General features: G+C 43.4%; 1 protein-coding gene across 6 annotated transcripts in view; it reads left to right on the top strand.

The window, feature by feature from the left end:
* The window catches only part of csde1 (cold shock domain containing E1, RNA-binding), a 146,978-nt gene that overhangs the window by 98,079 nt on the left and 29,189 nt on the right, over positions 1-19,710 (top strand). For all 6 annotated transcript variants that reach the window (XM_072480636.1, XM_072480631.1, XM_072480634.1 and 3 more), the window contains 3 exons: positions 7,287-7,394; positions 11,361-11,536; positions 14,649-14,761. In XM_072480636.1, the coding sequence (XP_072336737.1) occupies positions 7,287-7,394; positions 11,361-11,536; positions 14,649-14,761 (397 nt within the window). The remainder of the gene's footprint in view (positions 1-7,286; positions 7,395-11,360; positions 11,537-14,648; positions 14,762-19,710) is intronic.

Genomic DNA, 19,710 nt, shown 5'->3' with positions numbered 1-19,710 from the left:
TGGGTGGGGCTACTGGGTTATGGGGATAGAGTGGCGGTGTTGACCTTGGGTAGGGTGCTCTTTCCAAGAGCCGGTGCAGACTCGATGGGCCGAATGGCCTCCTGCACTGTAAAATCTATGATCTAACCACCAGTGTGCCTGCATCTAACCACCAGTGTGCCTGTCCTGGCTTGACACAATTCACACCTTTAACCTGGGGTTACCTCATCTCTGGATCTGTAAAGATTTAATCACCTGCTAATGGTCGCATTCAAAGCATTGTCTGGCATCTTTGTATTTGTCTATATATACCACCTTTCTGGAACATACCTCTTCATTCACCTGAGGAAGGAGCAGCGCTCCGAAAGCTAGTGATTCGAAACAAGCCTGTTGGACTTTAACCTGGTGTTGTAACACTTCTTACTATCTTTATTTGAGCATGGATATGACATTTTGAATTCCCCAGTCCTCGTGGCGCCGTCACATCTACAGAAATCTATGGCCAGAGTTTCTGCAATTTGCACTCTCTCTTCCCTCTGTGTACTTGGATGCATCTCATTGGTTCTGGTGCCTTAGTACAGGGAGCCTGTCCAATATCATCTCAGCAATATTAAACCCTTCAGATGCATGAACTACCTTTTTCTTTCACCATGCCCGTGGCAACATCCTCCTTGGTAGAGACAGGTGCAAAATATTAATTTAACATTTAGCCATGCTCCTGCATCCATGCGTAAATCCAATTTTTTAACCTCTAAATTAACTCCATTCCTCCTCCACCTACCCTTCACTATTTATGTGCCTATGGATTCCCTTTTTTATGTTGGCTACCAGACTTTTCTTGTGCTCTCCTTGCTTTTCATTTGTTTTTTCAATTTATCCTTTGGACCTTCTATATTTGGCTTAGTTTTCTATTGTATTGTTCATCTGTCAGAAGTGCACTTTTTTTTTCAGCTTCATCTTAACATCTATTTCTTTCGGTATCCAGGAAGCCCTAGATTTGCTTGTCCTACCTTTTAAGACCCCAGAATGTAGGTCCACAAGTCTTGGGGATGTCAGCCTGTGTGTGGGTTTCCTCCGGGTGCTCCAGTTTCCTCACCCAAGTCCCGAAAGACGTGCTCGTTAGGTGAATTGACATTCTGAATTCTCCCTGCGTGTATCCGAACAGGCGCTGGAATGTGGCCACTAGGGGCTTTTCACAGTAACTGCATTGCAGTGTTTTTTTTTTTTGATCTTTTTATTGACATTTCTCATATTTATAAACAATTATTTATACATACATCGCATTAGAGAAGGCTGTCCAGAACCCAGCAAGTTTGAGGCAAGCCCAGAACGTGGGTGTGGTTGGCTGGGCCCCCCTGGCACCGTTCACATTTATCCTCCACCTGCGGGAAGAAGCTGCTCATTCGGGTTCTGGTCAGGTACGCTCTGTGCACCACTTGGAGCTGCATTAGGCTGAGCCTTGCACAGGAGGAGATGGAGTTAGCCCTGCTCAGTGCTTCGCTCCAGAGTCCCCACCCTACCTCTGTCCCCAGTTCATCCTCCCATTTTTGTCTGGTCTGGTCTTGTCCAGTGGTGTTTGTGCTCTGTCCAGTAACTGTCTGTATATGTTCCCACATAGCACCCCCCCCCCCACCCCCACCCCCACCCCCACCCCCACCCTTGCTGCTCGTGCCTATCAGGTCATCTAAGTAGTGTGGTTTCTGTGGGCTCTGGGTACTCTGCTGTCTTTTTGCGTCAGATGTTTTGTTTGGAGGTGTCTCTTTTCCTGTAGTTTGTTTCCACTTCCTCGTCAGTTCATCCAGTGTCGCCAGTCTGTGCCCTACCTAAAGGTCTCTGACCGTCAGTATGCCCCTGTCCCGCCTCCATCTTTTGGAGATGGTATCTGGCATGGCTGGGGGAAATCTGTAATTGGTGCAGATGGGGGACATTTTAGTTAGCCTGAAGTGTTGTCTCAGTTGGGCCCTCGTTGTCTGCGTGGCTGCTGCCACTGGGCTAGTTGTGTATCTTGTTGAGGGGGATGGGAGTGCTGCTGTCGCCAGGGCCCAGAGAATCGTTCCTTTACAAGAGACCTCCAATTGTACCCACTCTGTGCTGGGTTCATGTACCCATTCCCTCACACTCTCAAGCCGAGCCCTCTTTGATTTTCCTTCTTTGCAGTGTCGGTTTGGGAATTCCTGGGTTCTTACCTCCCCACACAAACGCCATGATTAGACTGTCTATATTTTGGAAAACGGCCTTGTGGATGAAGATCGGTATGGATCTAAACAGGACGAGGAACCTTCCCCCCCCCCCCCCCCCCCCCCCCCCCCCCCCCATTTAGGTTCACTGGGAATGCCTCACTTTTGCCCAGGTTAAGCTTGAAGCCTGCAAAGGTGCCAAACTTCTTCAGGATCTGCAGCATTGTCTTCAGTCCCTCCAGTGGCTTTCAGACATAGAGGAGCAGGTCATCTGCATAGAGTGAAACTCTGCTCTCTGTCTCCTCTCCGATGCTGTTCCAGCTTTTCACATCCCGCAGGTTTATCGCCAGGGGTTCGATCGCTAGCACGAACAAGAGTGGGGACAGGGGGCAACCCTGTCTTCATCTCTGTAGCTGGATGTATTCAGAGCTGGTGGTGTTAGTTCGGATACTCGTTTTGGAGCATTGTACAGGAGCCTCACCCAGACGGTGAACCCCGCTCCTAGCCCGAGTATCTCCTCGAGGAGGTACTTCCACACGACTCTGTCCAAACCCTTTTCTGCATCCAGGGAGATTATCACCTCTGGCATTCTCTCCCCGGGGGGGAAGGGGGGGCATTTTTACATTCAGTAGCCGCCTGATGTGCGCTGTGGGGTGCCTGCTTTTGACAAAGCCCGTTTGGTCTTCTACGACCACCTCCGATATGCAGCCTTTTGGCCAGAACCTTTTGTGAGTATTTTCGTGTTCATTGCAGTTTTATTTTTTTATCAACAATTTTATTGAGGTACTTTTGGCATTGTAAACAGTTAGTGTACAGTAATGTGCAAATATCAACACAAAGCAGAAACGTAGTGCAAAAGACCACTCCTCTCATAAACAGTACCCGCCTATTTATCCCTCCTATTCTACTCTAATCTACCCCCCCCCAGCTGACATTTAATTCCCCGCGAAGAAGTCGAATGGTTGCCATCTTCGGACGAACCCTAATACAGATCCTCTTAAGGCGAACTTAATTTTTTCCAGCCCTAAAAAGCTCGACAAGTCCGAGAGCCATGCTTCGGTCTTTGGGGGCTTTGAGTCCCTCCATGCCAGCAGTATATGTCGCCGGGCTACCAGGGAAGCAAAGGCCAGGACGTCGGCCTCCCTCTCCTGGACCACCAGGTCTTCCGAGACCCCAAAAATTGCCACCACTGGACTCATCACCACCCTAGTTTTCAGTACCTAGGACATGACGTCCGCAAATCCCTCCCAGTATCTCCAAAGTTTGGGGCATGCCCAGAACATGTGGACGTGATTCGCTGGCCCTCCCGCTCACCTAGCGCAATAATTCTCTACCCCCAAAGATTTACTTAGCCGGGCCACCGTCATGTGGGCCCGGTGGACGACCTTGAACTGAATCAGGCTGAGCCTAGCACATGTTGCAGTTGAATTTACCATACTCTGCTTCCGCCCATACTCCCTCCTCCATCTCCTCGCCGAGTTCCTCCTCCCACTTGAGCTTCAGTTCCTCTGTCTGGGACTCCTCCCCTTTCATAAGTTCACGGTAAATATCCGAGTCTTTCCCCTCTCCTACCTCTCCCCTAGACAGTACTCTGTCCTGGATCCCATTTGGCGGGAGGCGTGGGAAGGATGGGACCTGTCTACGTATGAAGTCACGCGTTTGCAAGTACCGAAAGTCATTCCCTCTGACTCGTCCGAATTTCTCCTTCAAGGCCCTCATGCTCGAGAAGCTCCCCCCCCCCCCCAAGAACATATCGCCCATCCTTCCCACCCCCGCCACGCTCTGAATCCACCGTCCATACTCCAAGGGGCAAATCGGTGGTTGTCGCATATTGAAGACCAGACCGATGCTCCCGCCTCCCGTACATGCTTCCTCCACTGGCCCCAGATCCCCAGGGCTGCCACCACTACCGGGCTGGTGGAGTACCTGGCCGGCGGGAGCAGTAGGGGGGCCGTGACCAGGACTGCCAAACTGGTGCCCCTGCACAAAGCCACCTCCACTCGCCCCCAAATAGACTCCGTACCTACCATCCAACTCCTTACCATGGCTATGTTGGCCGCCCAGTAGTAGTTGCTGAGGTTCGGCAGCGCCAGCCGGCCCTCGCTACGGTTCCTCTCAAGCATCGTTTTCTTCACCCGCGGGGACTTCCCCGCCCAGACAAAGCCCATAATAATCTTGTTGACCCTTTTGAAGAAGGAGCGCGGGATGAAAATCGGGAGGCACTGAAAAATAAACCGGAATCTTCGGAGGATTGTCATCTTTTTTGTCTGCACTCTCCCCGCAAGTGATAGCGGGAGTGCATCCCACCTCCTGAACTCGCTCTTCATTTGTTCCACCACTCTAGGTAAATTTAGCTTATGCAGCCTGTCCCAGTCTCGTGCCACCTGTACCCCTAAGTATCGCAAACTTTCTCCAACCATCCTAAATGGCCCCTCGCCTGCACTACACAAACATCTCACTCTTAGCCATGTTCAATTTGTACCCTGAAAACCTGCCAAATTCTCTCAATATTCCTAGTATACTGTCCATCCCAGCCAGCCGGTCCGATACGTACAGGAGCAGGTCGTCCGCATACAGCGATACCCTGTCTTCCACCCCCTCGCAGCTCTCCGGGCAATCGCCAGCGGCTCTATGGCAAGTGCAAACAGCAATGGGGAGAGTGGGCATCCCTGTCTGGTCCCCCGGCGGTCTAAAGTACTCTGATGTTGTCCTATTCGTCCTCGCGCTAGCTTTTGGGGCCTGGTACAATAGTCTAACCCAGTCAACAAAGCCCTTCCCGAACCCAAACCGTCCGAGTACCTCCCACAAATAATCCCACTCCACCCGGTCAAAGGCCTTCTCGGCATCCATTGCCACCACTGCCTCTACCTCTCTGCCCTCTGGGGGCATCATGATCTCTCTGCCCTCTGGGGGCATCATGATCTCTCTGCCCTCCGGGGGCATCATGATCATTGCAGTGTTAATGTAAGCCTACTTGTGACAATAAAGATTATTATTAGTAGTAGTACTTTTTCTTCTTACTGTTTTATATTCCTTCCTTCCCCAGCTTTTGTGCCATTATTGGAATGCTTTCATATCCTGTATCATTAAGCCATGCAGTATTTTTGTTTTTTTCCCTTTTTATTCAAGTGTCTGCTATTTTCTTCTCCATTATTAACTCCTTAGTCACATCTCTTAAGTTACTGATGTTTATTTCACCTCTCTTTTTGTATACTTTGTAGAAGCTATTACTGTTGGTTTCTGTATTGCTAGTTTCCTCATACGCTAATATCTTTTTTTATAGTCACCCTTTTCTGATTCGTAATAAAATTTGCCAGTCTTCTGGCCTACGACTGACCTTCACAACATTGTATGTCCTTTCTTTCTTCATGGATTGTGCCTTAAGTTATGAAATAGTTTCTTAAAGTCCGCCACTGCTGTATTGCATTTTTATCTATTTTCCCAGTTCAGAGGAGGCAGTGGTCTATCTGCCGCTGGGTCAAAATCCTGGAACTCGGTCCCTAACAGCACTGTTCCTACTCCTCTGGGCCTGCAGCGGTTCAAGAAACCAACTCACCACCACCTTTCGATGGGCAACTATAATGCTGGCCCAACTACACGGACCCTCTGAGGGTACCGGCCCACATCACATTGCTGAATTTTTTTTTTAAAAAACAATCATCTCTGACTTCATAGCTTTAATGCACGTTTAAGATGCTAGTTTCAAGCCCATGTTTCTTGCCCTCCAGCTGAATGTGAAATTCCTTGTACTGTAATGGCCTAGAGGATCCTTTACTATAAGCTAATTAATTAATCCTGCCTCATTGTACAATACCAGGTCTAAAAACAGCCTGTTTCCTGGTAGGTTCCAGAACCTCCTGTTCTAAGAAACTGTCCTCAAGGCTCCCGTTGCCAATTTGATTCATCCAATCTATATGCAGATTTAAATCTGAGATTTCAAGAATGAACCTTCAGGGGTTGGAAAGTGGAAACCATGACAACCAGCATAGGGGTGCTCCGGGTATAGTGATGAGGGCTACAGTCAAGAAAATAATTGAATGGTAGAAGTAAAGAAACCTGTGCAATTGTGCAAGATCATGCAGCACACTCTGCATTGTAGGTGGTAACGTGGTAAATGAGGCTTTAAAAAATACCGTTAAAGCCACTGCATGCTCCACTGTTAAACACAGTATTACATCAGATTTTAATGTTCAAGTGGGCAATCGGTCCCAACTGGTTGATTTTCGTTTATTTCATTACTGCAATGTGGGCCTGCTGGCATGGCTGGCATTTATTGCCCAATCCCAGTTGCTCCCAAAGGTAATCCTACAGCAGTGTTCCAGGATTTTGACATTAACAATGAAGGAATGGTAATTATATTTCCAGGTCAGGATATTGTAATACTTTTGAGGTGGTGATGTTCCCATGCCTCTGTTTTTCTATGTTGTAGGGCACATGGGCATAGTAAGAATCTTTTTGGAGCTCCTGTAATACAATTTGCATATGGTACATGGTGCAGCTGATGGTAGAGATTGTTTAAGGTAGTGGATGGGGTGCTGATCAAGCAGGCTGCTTGTATCCTTTATGGTGTTGATGCAAATGGAGAATATTCCACCGCAATTCTAACTTGTAGTTGATAGGAAGCCTTTGAGGAATCAGAATCAGCACATGATTCACTTGCTGTAGCAATGTAGTTATGTGGTTGATCTGGTTAAGTTTGTGGCCAATGGAACTCCTGTTCTTTTCTCACTCCTGCTTATCTAGCTTTTCCTTGAGTGCATCTATGCTATTCGGCTATTATTGGGGAAATGATAAGTACAGCTTAAAACATGGTAATGGTTTTAGCAAGAAAAAATGTATTAAGTATTATCAAATATAGTTTTGGAGGGAATGAATGAAGTTTGTATTTTATTTTAAATATGAAATGCTTGAATTAAATTGGGGGGGGAAAGTCAATTTAAACTAAAGTTATACGCATGTGGAGTTTTGTTGCACATCATTCTTGATGAACATAGTTGATTTTTTATTTTAGGAACCAGAGATTCCCACAATGAAGACTATTTTTGCAACTGTGGACAAGTTAATATGTAAGGTTTTGACAGGGAGTGGCTTCCACCGTTGCTCAATTTGTCCTGTTTTATTGCTCTTTAGGATGCAGAAGAGGGAATCATTGCATATGAGGAAGCTGGGATAAGAATGACCGTACCGTATCATATAAAAGACCTGGAAGGCTGTGCAATTCCACAGCTTGGTGATAAGGTAAACTTCTATATGAAGCTCAAGTTTTAGCAGTATAATGTTTCACTTGTTACTGTAGGTCAAATGAACACCTATATTATTGAAGCCATTATAAAATTGACCAGCTCAAAATGCAGTGGTGGCTCGCAGTTTGGGTTTCACTTGTAGTTGAGTCTTACTGAAGAGTTGTCGGTGCCTCTTGTTGCAATATATTTTGATTATACAATGACATGAAGGTAGTCATTCTTCTGTGTCTTTCACTTAATTTTGGTGACTTCATTAATAGAAAAATACTAGTCCATCTCCTGTTGCACATGGCGAGTCAAGACTAAGTGCAATATTCAGTTTAAGAATGATGAAGGCGCTGGGACAGCTATTCCAAGGCAGGGAAAAGTAGGAGGCAGGGGTAAGAACTAAAGGGACATCAGAATTGCTGGATTTTTTTAAAAGTCCATCTGGTTTGACTTTTACCTTAGTCATAGTTGCATCGTATAACAATAATGGCTTTTTAATTGTGATCATGCGCTGGCATTTCTACAATCGATTTTGTTTTTAATATTGTTCATCATGCTGCAAAGAACTCTCCTATCCTTCAAATAGTGTCATAAATAAAAAAAAGTTGGATTTGAATAGCACATTTCATATCTTCCGGATGCCCCCAAAGCAATTTACAACCAGTGAAATACCTCTGTCATAGAATCAGGCCATTCGGCCCATTGAGTCTGCACAGACCTGAAAGGGTACCCTACCTAGGGTCAGGCCCCCACCCGTCCACTCAACACAGTAATCCCACATTGCCTAACCTTTTGACAAGGGGCAATTGATCATGACCAATCCACCTAACTTTCACATCTTTGGACTATGGAAGGAAACCAGAGCACCCGAGGGAACCCACGCAGCCCCGGGCTAAAGTGCAAACGCCACACAGCAACCCAAGGCCGTTATTGAACCTGGGTCCCTGGAGCTGTGATGCAGCAGTGCTAACCACTGTGCCACCGTGTCGCCCCATGTAGGAAACCCAGCAGGTCATTTGCACACCACAATCTCCCACGATCAGGTGATGGGGGCATTAAATGACATATTTTGCAATGTTCACGATGGCAGGTTAAGTGGATTGGCCATTCTAAATTGCCCCTTAGCGTCCAAAGATTAGGTGGGGTTGCAGGATAGGGGAGTGGGTCTAGGTCGGGGTGCCCTTTCGGAGGGTCAGTGCAGACCTGTTGGGCCGAATGGCCTCCTTCTGCACTATAGGGATTCTGATTTTTTTACCTTGGGACAAAAGAATCCCCATGCTGTTTAGATACAACATACACCCTTTCAAATTGAGAAGTTGGTAGAGAGCCACCATGTGGCCGTGGTACAAAACGCAGAAGAAATTATGAATAATTTATTTCCAATCTCTGCTTCTGATTTTGTTTTTAAACCCAATGCCACATAGCAGATTTCAGCAGTATCTATCAGATGTAATGCTTGTTGCAAATAAATTATACTTGAATAATGGATTTTCCCATTGATGCATTTTGAAAATAATTGTTGTGACTCACTTGGCAGTTTTACTATATGGGTCTCTGCATACAGTGTTAAATTTCCAAAGATTGCAAATTAATATGTCTGCATAAACATGTTCATTCTGTAGGCCCTATAATGTGGCTGCACTATTTTAACCATCAGGTGCAGTTTATCCTTTGGGGGGAATAAAAATCTTCATCCCATTGGACCATCGCCCTGTTGTATCCAGCGTAATCATTGCAGTCCTCTGACGGTGGTGCTCTCTGAGTAAGAGCCATCACTAGATATGGCTTCTGTTCCTCCCAATTGTAAAGCACTCAACATGTTCACTGGTTGAATCGGACCTTTATGGTGCTGCCAGTAGTTTAAAAACTTGTGCATAATAACGGTATTAATTGAAAATGTATTTTCCTCATTTCTTCAGACATTGAAGAGAATAAATAATGTGGGCTCAAGTGGAATAATTCCCTGCACAAGCAGATAAACTATAATGACCAATGGTGTTAATGAGAAAATAGTACAGGTGTGAAGAGCTAATCTGTTGTATAAGTCAGTGGTTAGGACACATGTTTCTTCTTTTTGTAAAAGGACTTCATAGGATATATCATCCATTTCCTTGGGGTGATTGATATGAGCAGGCAAACTAATTATGAAATATTTATTTTAGTGCTATTATTTTTTTAAACTATGCACTTTTTTTTTTTGTCCAGCGCACTTGATGAGGATGTTAATTAGAAGTTGTTTTTCCTCCAGAGACCATACAAACAATTCATTAGCTAAGTATTCAGAATGGCATCTCATTATAACATTTACCAATCGGAGGAGGACCGGCTTTTCATCAACCAAACAAATCCACCAGAATAAAGCAAATTCTGTATCAAACCAAATTTGCCATATCCCATATGAACTCATTCCATCTGAGAAAATGAAGAAATGTGCGAATGAAGAAAACTCAGATTCTGATGATAAATCTCAACAGGGCAGTGTGTCCAATTTCATTCAAAGCAAGTTGCTTGCATCACTTGAAGAAATGATTGACACCAAAGATTTGTTTAGTTAGAGAAGACCTGAATTTTTAATTGTTTTCAGTAACATTCAGGATTGATGGTTGAGAAACAATTCTTCGGTTAAATGTAGGATTGCTTTTGCCGCCGAGTAATTGAGGGAGATATCTTTTCAGAAAGGAACAATACATTTTTGAAGCAGAGGAAAGTACAAGGAGGCGGAGAGTGAACAGAAAATGTATTCATTTTTGATTTCTCTAGTAAAAGTCAGCACCGAGCTTGATGGACCAAATCTGTTCCATTACTTATTCTAGTTCATTAAATTGCACTGACGAGTGTGCTTTGGAACATTGTTCCCGATTGACGCTCCTAGCTTTGCTGATCATTCTCACTCAATGGAAACTCTGCCAAAAAACATTCTGTTCTTGGGTAAAAAGGATAGTGGTTCAGATGCAACCAACACCTCCCTGCCACAATGTTCTTTGGCCTTATTATTGGCAGTGGACAAGGATGAGGATGAAACCCAGACCACTAGATTATATAATGTCAGTATGGCACTAAAGAGAGTAAAGCTTGTGCTAATTAAATACTGCACACTTCCATTTGAGGAAGTCCTGCCAATTTGATCAACTGGTATAGTTATTTATTTGGTCGAAATATTTAAGAATGAGTTGCATCTCCTAAATGGACAGCTGCATATTGCTAATTGTGATAAATAATTTTTGAATTAAAATAAAAGAAATGGCTGTATAAGACTAGCTCATTGAAATTTTTCTCTAATTAATAATTGACAGCAACTGGAATAATAACTTTGCTTATCACTTAAGTGAGGCCCATCACTTGTGAAGATTCGCCTCTGGTGAAAAGCTATCTCTACTATCCTGCAGTTTCTGCCATGCTTTTTGGATATGCAATTTGCTACACCTATATTTTTTTTGGGTGAAATCTGTGTTCTGAGATGCTTGTGCCACAGACACTGGCTTTCCATTTTGAGACTAACTGGCACCGGTTTGTCAGGAACAGCTACTGATTTGCTGAACTCATTGAGCTGTGAGGAGTTGCAATTTTGTGATGTGACTAGAAAACTACATCCATTTGCACCCACAGCGGTTTTCAAAATCTTAACCCATAAAAGTAATCAGTAAAATGTTATCCCAAGACATTTTAAGAATGACCTTTGTAGCCAACAAACACCATCTACTGCTGATCACAATCTGGTTAATATCACTTCCTATAGAGTTATGGTGATCTGTACAAGTCCCACATGGGATGTAACTGAAGTTCCATCTGACATAACTTTCATTTAATTTCAAAAAGTTATGTCGGAATTACTTGTGAACCTCTACCTGGAAATAATGTATTTCTGTTGGTATATGCTTGCTAGTTTTATAAATCCATATTTCTTTCATGGAAATAATTCAGTTGAAAAAAAATGTCTTGCTTAAAGTGACACTTTTTTTATCTCTTCATATAGATTGAATTTAGCATTTGTGAAGTTAAAAGAACTGGCCTACAGAGTGCGGTGTCAATCAAAATTCTAAATCGTAACCCCAATGCCAAGAGGCTTGTAGGATATGTAGCAGCTCTGAAGGATAACTTTGGTTTCATAGAAACTTCCCAGCATGATCAAGAAATCTTCTTCCACTACAGGTGAGCCACATATTTGACTCCTGCATTGTATTTACAACCTATTTTGGAATGTAGTCATTTGGCAATGAATCTGAAATCCAAACCAATTTGCTTACTTCGTGCAGATGTCCTAAGCATGGCCTTTGGTATGCATTTACTGAAATACTGTTTTGTTTTTATTTTGCTATTGTGTAGAATTTCCAGTGCTGTAGTTTTCTACGGGTTGCCACCTTAAGGATTTTCTTTTATTTTTTAATTTTGAATACCCAATTATTTTTTCTTTCCAATTAAGTGTCAATCTAGCGTGGCCAATCCACCTTTCCTGCACATCTTTTGTGTTGTGGGGGTGGGACCCACAAAGACACTGGGAGAACGTGCATACTCCACACTGACAGTGACCTAGAGCCGGGATCGAACCCTGGTTCTCAGCGCCATGAGGCAGCACTACTAATACTGCACCACTGTACCACCCGACCTTGAGGATTTTCATATCTTGCATCTATGGGATGTGTGGTGATTGGTATCCTGTGATGGATATAAATTTTAGGATTCCTTTCAATGAGGTCAGCCACCTGTGGCATTGCAGTGATAACTCTACTGGCTACATAGATTTCACTAATGGAGAATATAAACTGCTAAATTCATTAGAATTATGATTCATGTTCATGACCACTGTTGTACTGGTCATGATTTTATTTATCAATCTCTAAAATTCAACTGCCTTTAGTTTATTTAAATAACTTGTTCAACATGGGTGGAGGAAAAACTAAACTGTGCAGTCAGGAATCTGCCAGTAGATGGTGTTGCTAAAATGAACATTCAACTTGCAACTAGCAATAAATGTGTATGGATAAGATGCCAGTAAACAGTCTCAAATATCATTAAAATAGAATTATGTATTTTTCAGAATTTGTCATCTGAAGAATGTTAAGCTTCTACGGGTTACTATTCCACTTGATACTGGAGGAGTAATTGTGCATTTTGTACTTTTCTGTTGGCACTTCAGTGAAGAGCCACCTATAAAACAGTACTCCAAAAATCCTGGTTTCATTGACTGCACTCATGTACAACCGCTCCACAAGCAATGGCCTTTCTCATGTGAATGGTCTTCATCAAATTTACTTGTCATTTCCAGAAAAGGTTGTTCTTTCCCTTCCCTGCTCAAATTATCCGAACAATCTGCAAGTGGTGCCCAGAAAGTAGAACATGTTAGTCAAGCCAGTGTGCTTTTTATGAACTAAGGAGCATATTTAACGTGGCTCATTCAATTTTATCCTTTCGGTGCTGAAATAGGATGCTTGTTCATTTTGGTATAAGGTGTCAAAATGGATTTATTCTAGGTATTAAAAATTGGGTCATTTGTAGATACGGGACCAATTTCATGTTTCCAATTTTACAGTGCAAGCCATGAAATGTTTTGGATCATGGCCAAATTAAATTCATTTTTGTTCCTCTTATTGCCCTTGAGATTAATCATTCTCCAAGAATGGGGGCAGTTAGATCACAAACTCACTTGGCAGAAGCGATCTGGAATAACTTGTCCACCAGCCTGATTTCACCTTTTGAATGATGCCTAGTCGCTTGGTATTGCTTTTATGGCAGTGGCCATGGTGGGAGCTAGTCACTTCTTGAAATCTATTGTACATTCACTTAATGGTTTTGCTAAGTTCGGGTATTATCCCACATTTTATTTGACCAGACTGTCTGTATATGAATGGGCAGATCAACAATAACTTTCAGAGTACAAGCGGATGAATTTTGTTTTAAGACATCAAGGACATCAGTAAAACCGTGGTCTAACTATGTGCATTAATGTTAAAATTCAGCTATACCACCAAACCCCTGGTGCTCCAATTGGCTTCTGATAGGTACAACTATTAGCACCAAAGCAAAATCAGCAGATCTTGACTCTACATTGTAGGCCCATTGTGGGACTGCAGCGGTTCAAGAAAGCAACTCACCACCACTCTGAAGGGCAAGTAGGGATGGGCAGGGCAGTAAATGCTGCCCTAACCAGCGACGCCCACATCTATAAATTTTTTTAAAAAATTTGAATACTTGGAAATGTTCTTTCACTGAAGTACAGTAAGTTTACACTTTAAACCAAAATAGTTGTTTTCAGTAAGTACACAAGACATTTCACAGTATAAAAATGGGCAATTCATCGTTGCATCTATGCAGTGTCTATCTGCTTAGTCCTATATCCTTAGTTTTTCCTTTTTAAACCGTATCTACTTTTAAAACCCATCATGAATTCTGCTTCCATCAGTTTTTATGGGTATTCCATAAACTAATGTCTAGTTACTGACTCACTAGTCAGTATACATTACTTTCTTTTTGATTCCCTGGTGTGGATGTTGCTGGCACAGCCAAAAGCCGTTTAAATATCTTAAGTCAGTCCCCCCCCCCAGAGCAATAGGTCAGAGTATTGAAACATTCCTGCATTTAATGATTCTTATAGATCAGGAATTCACGTAGCAGACTTTGGATTCCTGGAGTAACCGCACCATTTGGAAGGGGCAAATTGAGTAGCTTGATTTTAATCAAATTGATTTTTAATTGCAAATGCAGACTGTCAAACATGAGACAGTTGCAACATTACACAGGAGGTGGAATGCCTTGTGTGTCTGATGGGTACCGTTGAAACCTGTACCAACATTTAATAGGTTATTGATCAGGAAGAATTCTGAAGAAAACTATGAAATGTTAATTGCTATTGGTGTAAAAGGTTTTGCTGGTGGCAATTATGCAATATTATTTGTGGTCTAGCCTCTTTTTAACTGTAGGCAGCTTGTCCGATCAAGTGGAGAAGCACAACTTTTCCCCCAAAATAAATGGAGCATAATAAAATGTGATAAATGTTAAATTGATATTGCATATAGCTGATGATTATTGACCTAAAAGTTAGTAACTGCCCGTTTTAAACATGGGTGTTACTTGCCTGGGGCTGTGTTTAAATGATATTAACTTGCATACTGATGCATACTATTTTGCCAGTATTTGAGTCGCTGTTCTAAAATATTGGTCTTGGCACAAAACATAAGGATGTCCGAACTGTTAACTTAAATAGTTTAGTAATGCTGCATCGTTGAGCTTGTTGCACTTTATCCACTGATGTTCTTGTGGTCCTCAGTGAGTTCTCGGGTGATGTTAATGAGCTGGATGTCGGAGATGTTGTGGAATACAGTTTGTCAAAGGGCAAAGGGAACAAAGTGAGTGCTGAGAAAGTCGCCAAGATTACAACCGGTAAGAGCCAGGTGAACCTTGTGGATTTGAGAAATAGCTCAATACTAATCACTGAATTGGAGAATCCAACTTTTCAGATGACGAAGATCGATTGTGTTTGTGAGTTGAACAGTTTTGGTTAGGCATAATTGAAATTCCATTGTACCCAGTAAGGCCGAATGTGGCTCGTGGGTGGCAGAAAATTCAAAACCAAACTTTGTGGTTGGCTCCTTAACAGGGCTACTGTTTTTTCATTGCAACTGTTGTATTTGTCACCCAGCAATACTTCAAATAATGCAACAGGGAACCTGGGTCCCTGGCCCTATGAGGCAGCAGTGCTAATCAGTGTGCCGCTCTAATATATTGAAATTGTCCCACCTTGTTTAAATGAGTAATTTGGCAAACGATACAGTATTCCTCCTAAGTCCCAATTGTAAGACCGAGTTTGAGTAGTTGAATCATATAGGAGGTGTAGAATCATAGGAGGTGTAGAACCAATCACTAGTCTGTATTGTTATTTATCAGAATGGATCTGAGGGAGGCCTGGGAAAGAGATATGTAAATTATTGAACTCCATTTCCGTTAAAATTAGAGGAACTGAGAAACATTGGGGTTGAGCACTAGAAATCTTTATTAGGAAGAATTGGTCACTTTTTTTAAAGTATTGTTTTTATGTTTTATTAAATTAGTCGAAAATTGTTTCGGCCACTGTTCGAATCATGTACAGTGAGTGCTTTAATCAAAAGAGAATTTCCAGGCAATAGAATGGGTCAGTAAAATGACACAATTTTAAAGAGGCTCAAATTATGAGTAAAGAAACCAAGGCTGGTCATTGGAGTGATAATTATTCAAAGGGGATGTAATCTTGTTCTATATCGAGATGTTTTGATCAATTAAATCTGAAAACTAGCGGTCATAAGATTACCAAAAGGAGAAATTTGCCCTTCAGACAAGAAATGGTGGTAGAAGCTGGATCTGTTAAAGCTTTAAACAGTGGAGAAGTTTTGAAGCAAACAATTCAATGTATCGAGGAAGGGCAGAGATTGGAACTATAATGGCTTTTTGAGCTGAGTGGCTTTGTCTGTGCTGAGATTCATTGTGGCTATCTGGTGATTCCTGTTGGAAAAATGGGATCTTTTAAAATCTAAAGACTCAGATTTTTCTTGATTTTAAATGATTAAACCAAGTGCCAATTTGTTTTGAATTTGTGGATTCTTCTAGATCAGGAATTCACGTAGCAGACTTTGGATTCCTGGAGTAACCACACCATTTGGAAGGCATGGTGACATGGCCGTTGCTCATTTCTGGCAATGAATATTTTGACTTGAACCTGGCTTAATTCCTATTTTGAATTTGTGGAGGCTAGCTAGAATTTCTATTGATTTTCTTGCCAGATATCAGGGCAGGAAATGCACGAAATAGTGACCACAGCATATTGCATAGGCATGTCTGCAAAGTTGAGCTGTAGTGTCAACTCTTCCAGATTGTCTGAACTATCTTAAACATCTGTTTTAGCAGTCAACATCCCAGTGCAGTCTTATTTGCAAACACTAAATCTGTTTTACTCTTCAAATAATCTGACATTGTGTAGAAATGTTGCATTGAAACAGCAGAGGCCATTCAGTGGGATGACTAGTATGTCTAGCTAACTGTGGGTTTCCTCTTGCTGAGCTGTGCCTCATTAGTCATTTCCTCAATTTCATGAAGTTTAGTGATGTCCATTATTTCATCTGAATTTATACTGGTTTTGAGTTCTCAGCTTCCCCCAATTTCTTCCCCCCCCCCTTCATGATTTTTGATGCCAAAAACAAAGATCTGGGGGTAAAATGTTTTAAATCCCAAATAAAAATAATTTTGAAGCTCCTTTTTGTTCAAATAACTTGCTGATAATTTTCACACAAGACTTCATTGATTACTTTGGTATGGTACTGAATGTTCTCTTGTGCCTATAACGAATGCTTCTAGCAAAGGGACATTGGCAGGAAGGCAAGGTGTTGGAGAACCTGTAGATTTGTATAGAGACCTGTAGAAATGACCATCATAAATTAGTTTTTCTTTTTACAAAGAAAAGAATGAAGCATGAATCTTGTACAAGGTGAGCAATGACCCATTGGGGATTTTCTGCTTCTATTCTTAGTGCATATTGGATGATTGCAAGCCCTTACCCTGATTTTCCTTTTCTAAATCTCTTTAAAAAGTAATTGGCAGGCTGGAGTGCAATTTTGAGATGCATATTTTCAACATGTGCTAGGATGGCAAAAATGGAAAGTCCGTTTTCTCCATTTAAGAATCTATTCTGGCCATTGTTGATATAAAAATGTGAAGATTAGAGATTTCAATTGGTGGTCTACACATACGCAATAATAGTTTCCCATTAACTGTTACAGTAATACGGTATTTAAATAGACATGGTGGCACAATGTCTCCCACAGTATCAAGGTCCTGGGTTTGATCCTGTCCCCGGGTCACTGCTGTGTGGAGTTTGCACATTCTCCCCGTGTCTGCGTGGGTCTCACCCCCACAACCCAAAGATGTGCAGGGTAGGTGGATTTGCCACGCTAAATTGCCCCTTGATTAGAAAAAAAACAATTGTGTACCCAATTTTTTTTTTTGAAATATATTTTTATTAAAGTTTTTCGATCAAAAAGAATTTTCCATTTTTACAACTTTGTAACAAAATGTACATTGACCGTTATTTAAACAATATATTAACTAACAACAAGTACAGAAAAAGAAATAGTAACATTGAAAAAATAAATGTAATTATAATCAACTAGCATGGAAAAGAACAAAAAAAAAACCCCCCAAGGACCCACATGTACCCTCCCCTCCCCCCTGGGTTGCTGCTGCTGTCTTTCCTGTTTTCCCTTATCGCTCTGCGAGATAGTCAAGGAACGGTTGCCACCGCCTGGTGAACCCCTGAGCCGAACCTCTTAGTGCGTACTTTATTCGCTCCAATTTTATAAACCCTGCCATGTCGTTTATCCAGGCCTCCACGCCCGGGGGTTTAGCTTCTTTCCACATTAGTAGAATCCTTCGCCGGGCTACTAGGGACGCAAAGGCCAAAACATCGGCCTCTCTCGCCTCCTGCACTCCCGGCTCTTCTGCGACCCCAAATATAGCCAACCCCCAGCTTGGTTCAACCCGGACCCCCACCACCTTTGAGATCACTCTTGCCACAACCACCCAGAACCCATGCAATACCGGACATGACCAAAACATGTGGGTGTGGTTCGCCGGGCTTCCCCCGCACCTCCCGCACCTATCCTCCACTCCAAAAAATCTACTCAGCCTTGCTCCCGTCATATGCGCTCTGTGTAGAACCTTGAATTGGATCAGGCTGAGCCTGGCACACGAGGACGAGGAATTTACCCTACTTAGGGCATCTGCCCACAGCCGCCCCTCAATCTCTTCCTCCAGCTCCTCCTCCCATTTACCCTTTAGCTCCTCTACCATCGTCTCCCCCTCGTCTCTCATTTCCCTGTATATATTGGACACTTTACCATCACCGACCCATGCCCCCGAGATCACTCTGTCCTGGATCCCCTGCGCCGGGAGCTGCGGAAATTCCCTCACCTGTTGCCTTGCAAATGCCCTCACTTGCATATATCAAAAGGCATTCCCAGGTGGCAACTCTTATTTTCTACCAGTGCTCCCAGACTCGCGAACGTCCCGTCCAAGAACAAGTCCTTCAATTTCACAATTCCTGCTCATTGCCAAGATTGGAATCCCCCATCTATCCTTCCCGGGACGAACCTGTGGTTGTTCCTTATCGGGGACCACACCGAGGCACCCGTCACCCCCCTATGTCGTCTCCACTGCCCCCAAATCTTCAAAGTTGCCACCACCACTGGGTTTGTGGTGTATTTTTTCGGGGAAAACGGTAACGGCGCCGTCGCCAGTGCTTTTAAACTTGTTCCCCTACAGGACGCCATCTCCAGCCTTTTCCACACCGCTCCTTCTTCTTCCCTCATCCACTTACATATCATAGACACGTTGGCGGCCCAATAGTAATCACTCAGGCTCGGCAGTGCCAGTCCCCCTCTGTCCCTCCTATGCTGCAGGAACCCCCTCTTTACCCTTTGGGTCTTTCCAGCCCACACAAAGTTCATAATACTCCTATCCACTTTCTTGAAGAAGGCCTTTGTAATCAGTATGGGGAGGCACTGAAATACGAAAAGAAACCTCGGGAGGACCACCATTTTGACCGCCTGTACCCTACCCGCCAATGACAGGGGCACCATGTCCCACCTTTTAAAGTCCTCCTCCATCTGCTCTACCTGTCGTGTCAAGTTAAGTTTATGCAAGGTTCCCCAGTTCCTAGCCACCTGGATCCCTAGATATCGAAAGTCCCTTGCTATTCTCCTCAGCGGCAGATCGTCTATCCCACTGCCCTGTTCCCCGGGGTGCATCACAAAATGTTCACTCTTTCACATATTCAATTTGTATCCCGAGAACTCTCCAAACTCCCTGAGTGTCTGCATTATCTCAGGCATCCCCTCCACTGGGTCCGCCACATATAGCAGCAGATCATCCGCATATAATGACACCCGATGTTCCTCTCCTCCTCTAAGCACCCCTCTCCACTTCCTAGAGCCCCTCAGCGCTATGGCCAATGGCTTGATTGCCAACGCGAACAGTAACGGGGACAAGGGACACCCCTGTCTTGTGCCCCTATGTAATCGGAAATAGTCGGATCGTTGCCTGTTTGTAACCACGCTTGCCACCGGGGCCCCGTACAGGAGCTGAACCCCTCTCCAAATCCAAATCTCTTCAGTACCTCCCACAGGTAGTCCCACTCCACTCTTTCGAATGCCTTCTCTGCATCCATCGCCACCACTATCTCCGCCTCCCCCTCCGGTGGGGGCATCATCATTACCCCCAGCAACCTTCGTATGTTGGCATTCAATTGCCTCCCTTTAACAAACCCTGTCTGGTCGTCATGTACCACCCCTGGGACACAGTCCTCT

This window comes from Scyliorhinus torazame, chromosome 17 (genome assembly GCF_047496885.1).
Source record: "Scyliorhinus torazame isolate Kashiwa2021f chromosome 17, sScyTor2.1, whole genome shotgun sequence".
Taxonomy (NCBI): domain Eukaryota; kingdom Metazoa; phylum Chordata; class Chondrichthyes; order Carcharhiniformes; family Scyliorhinidae; genus Scyliorhinus; species Scyliorhinus torazame.
The sequence above is the reverse complement of the archived record's forward strand: the minus strand, read 5'-3'. Positions and strand labels throughout refer to the sequence as shown.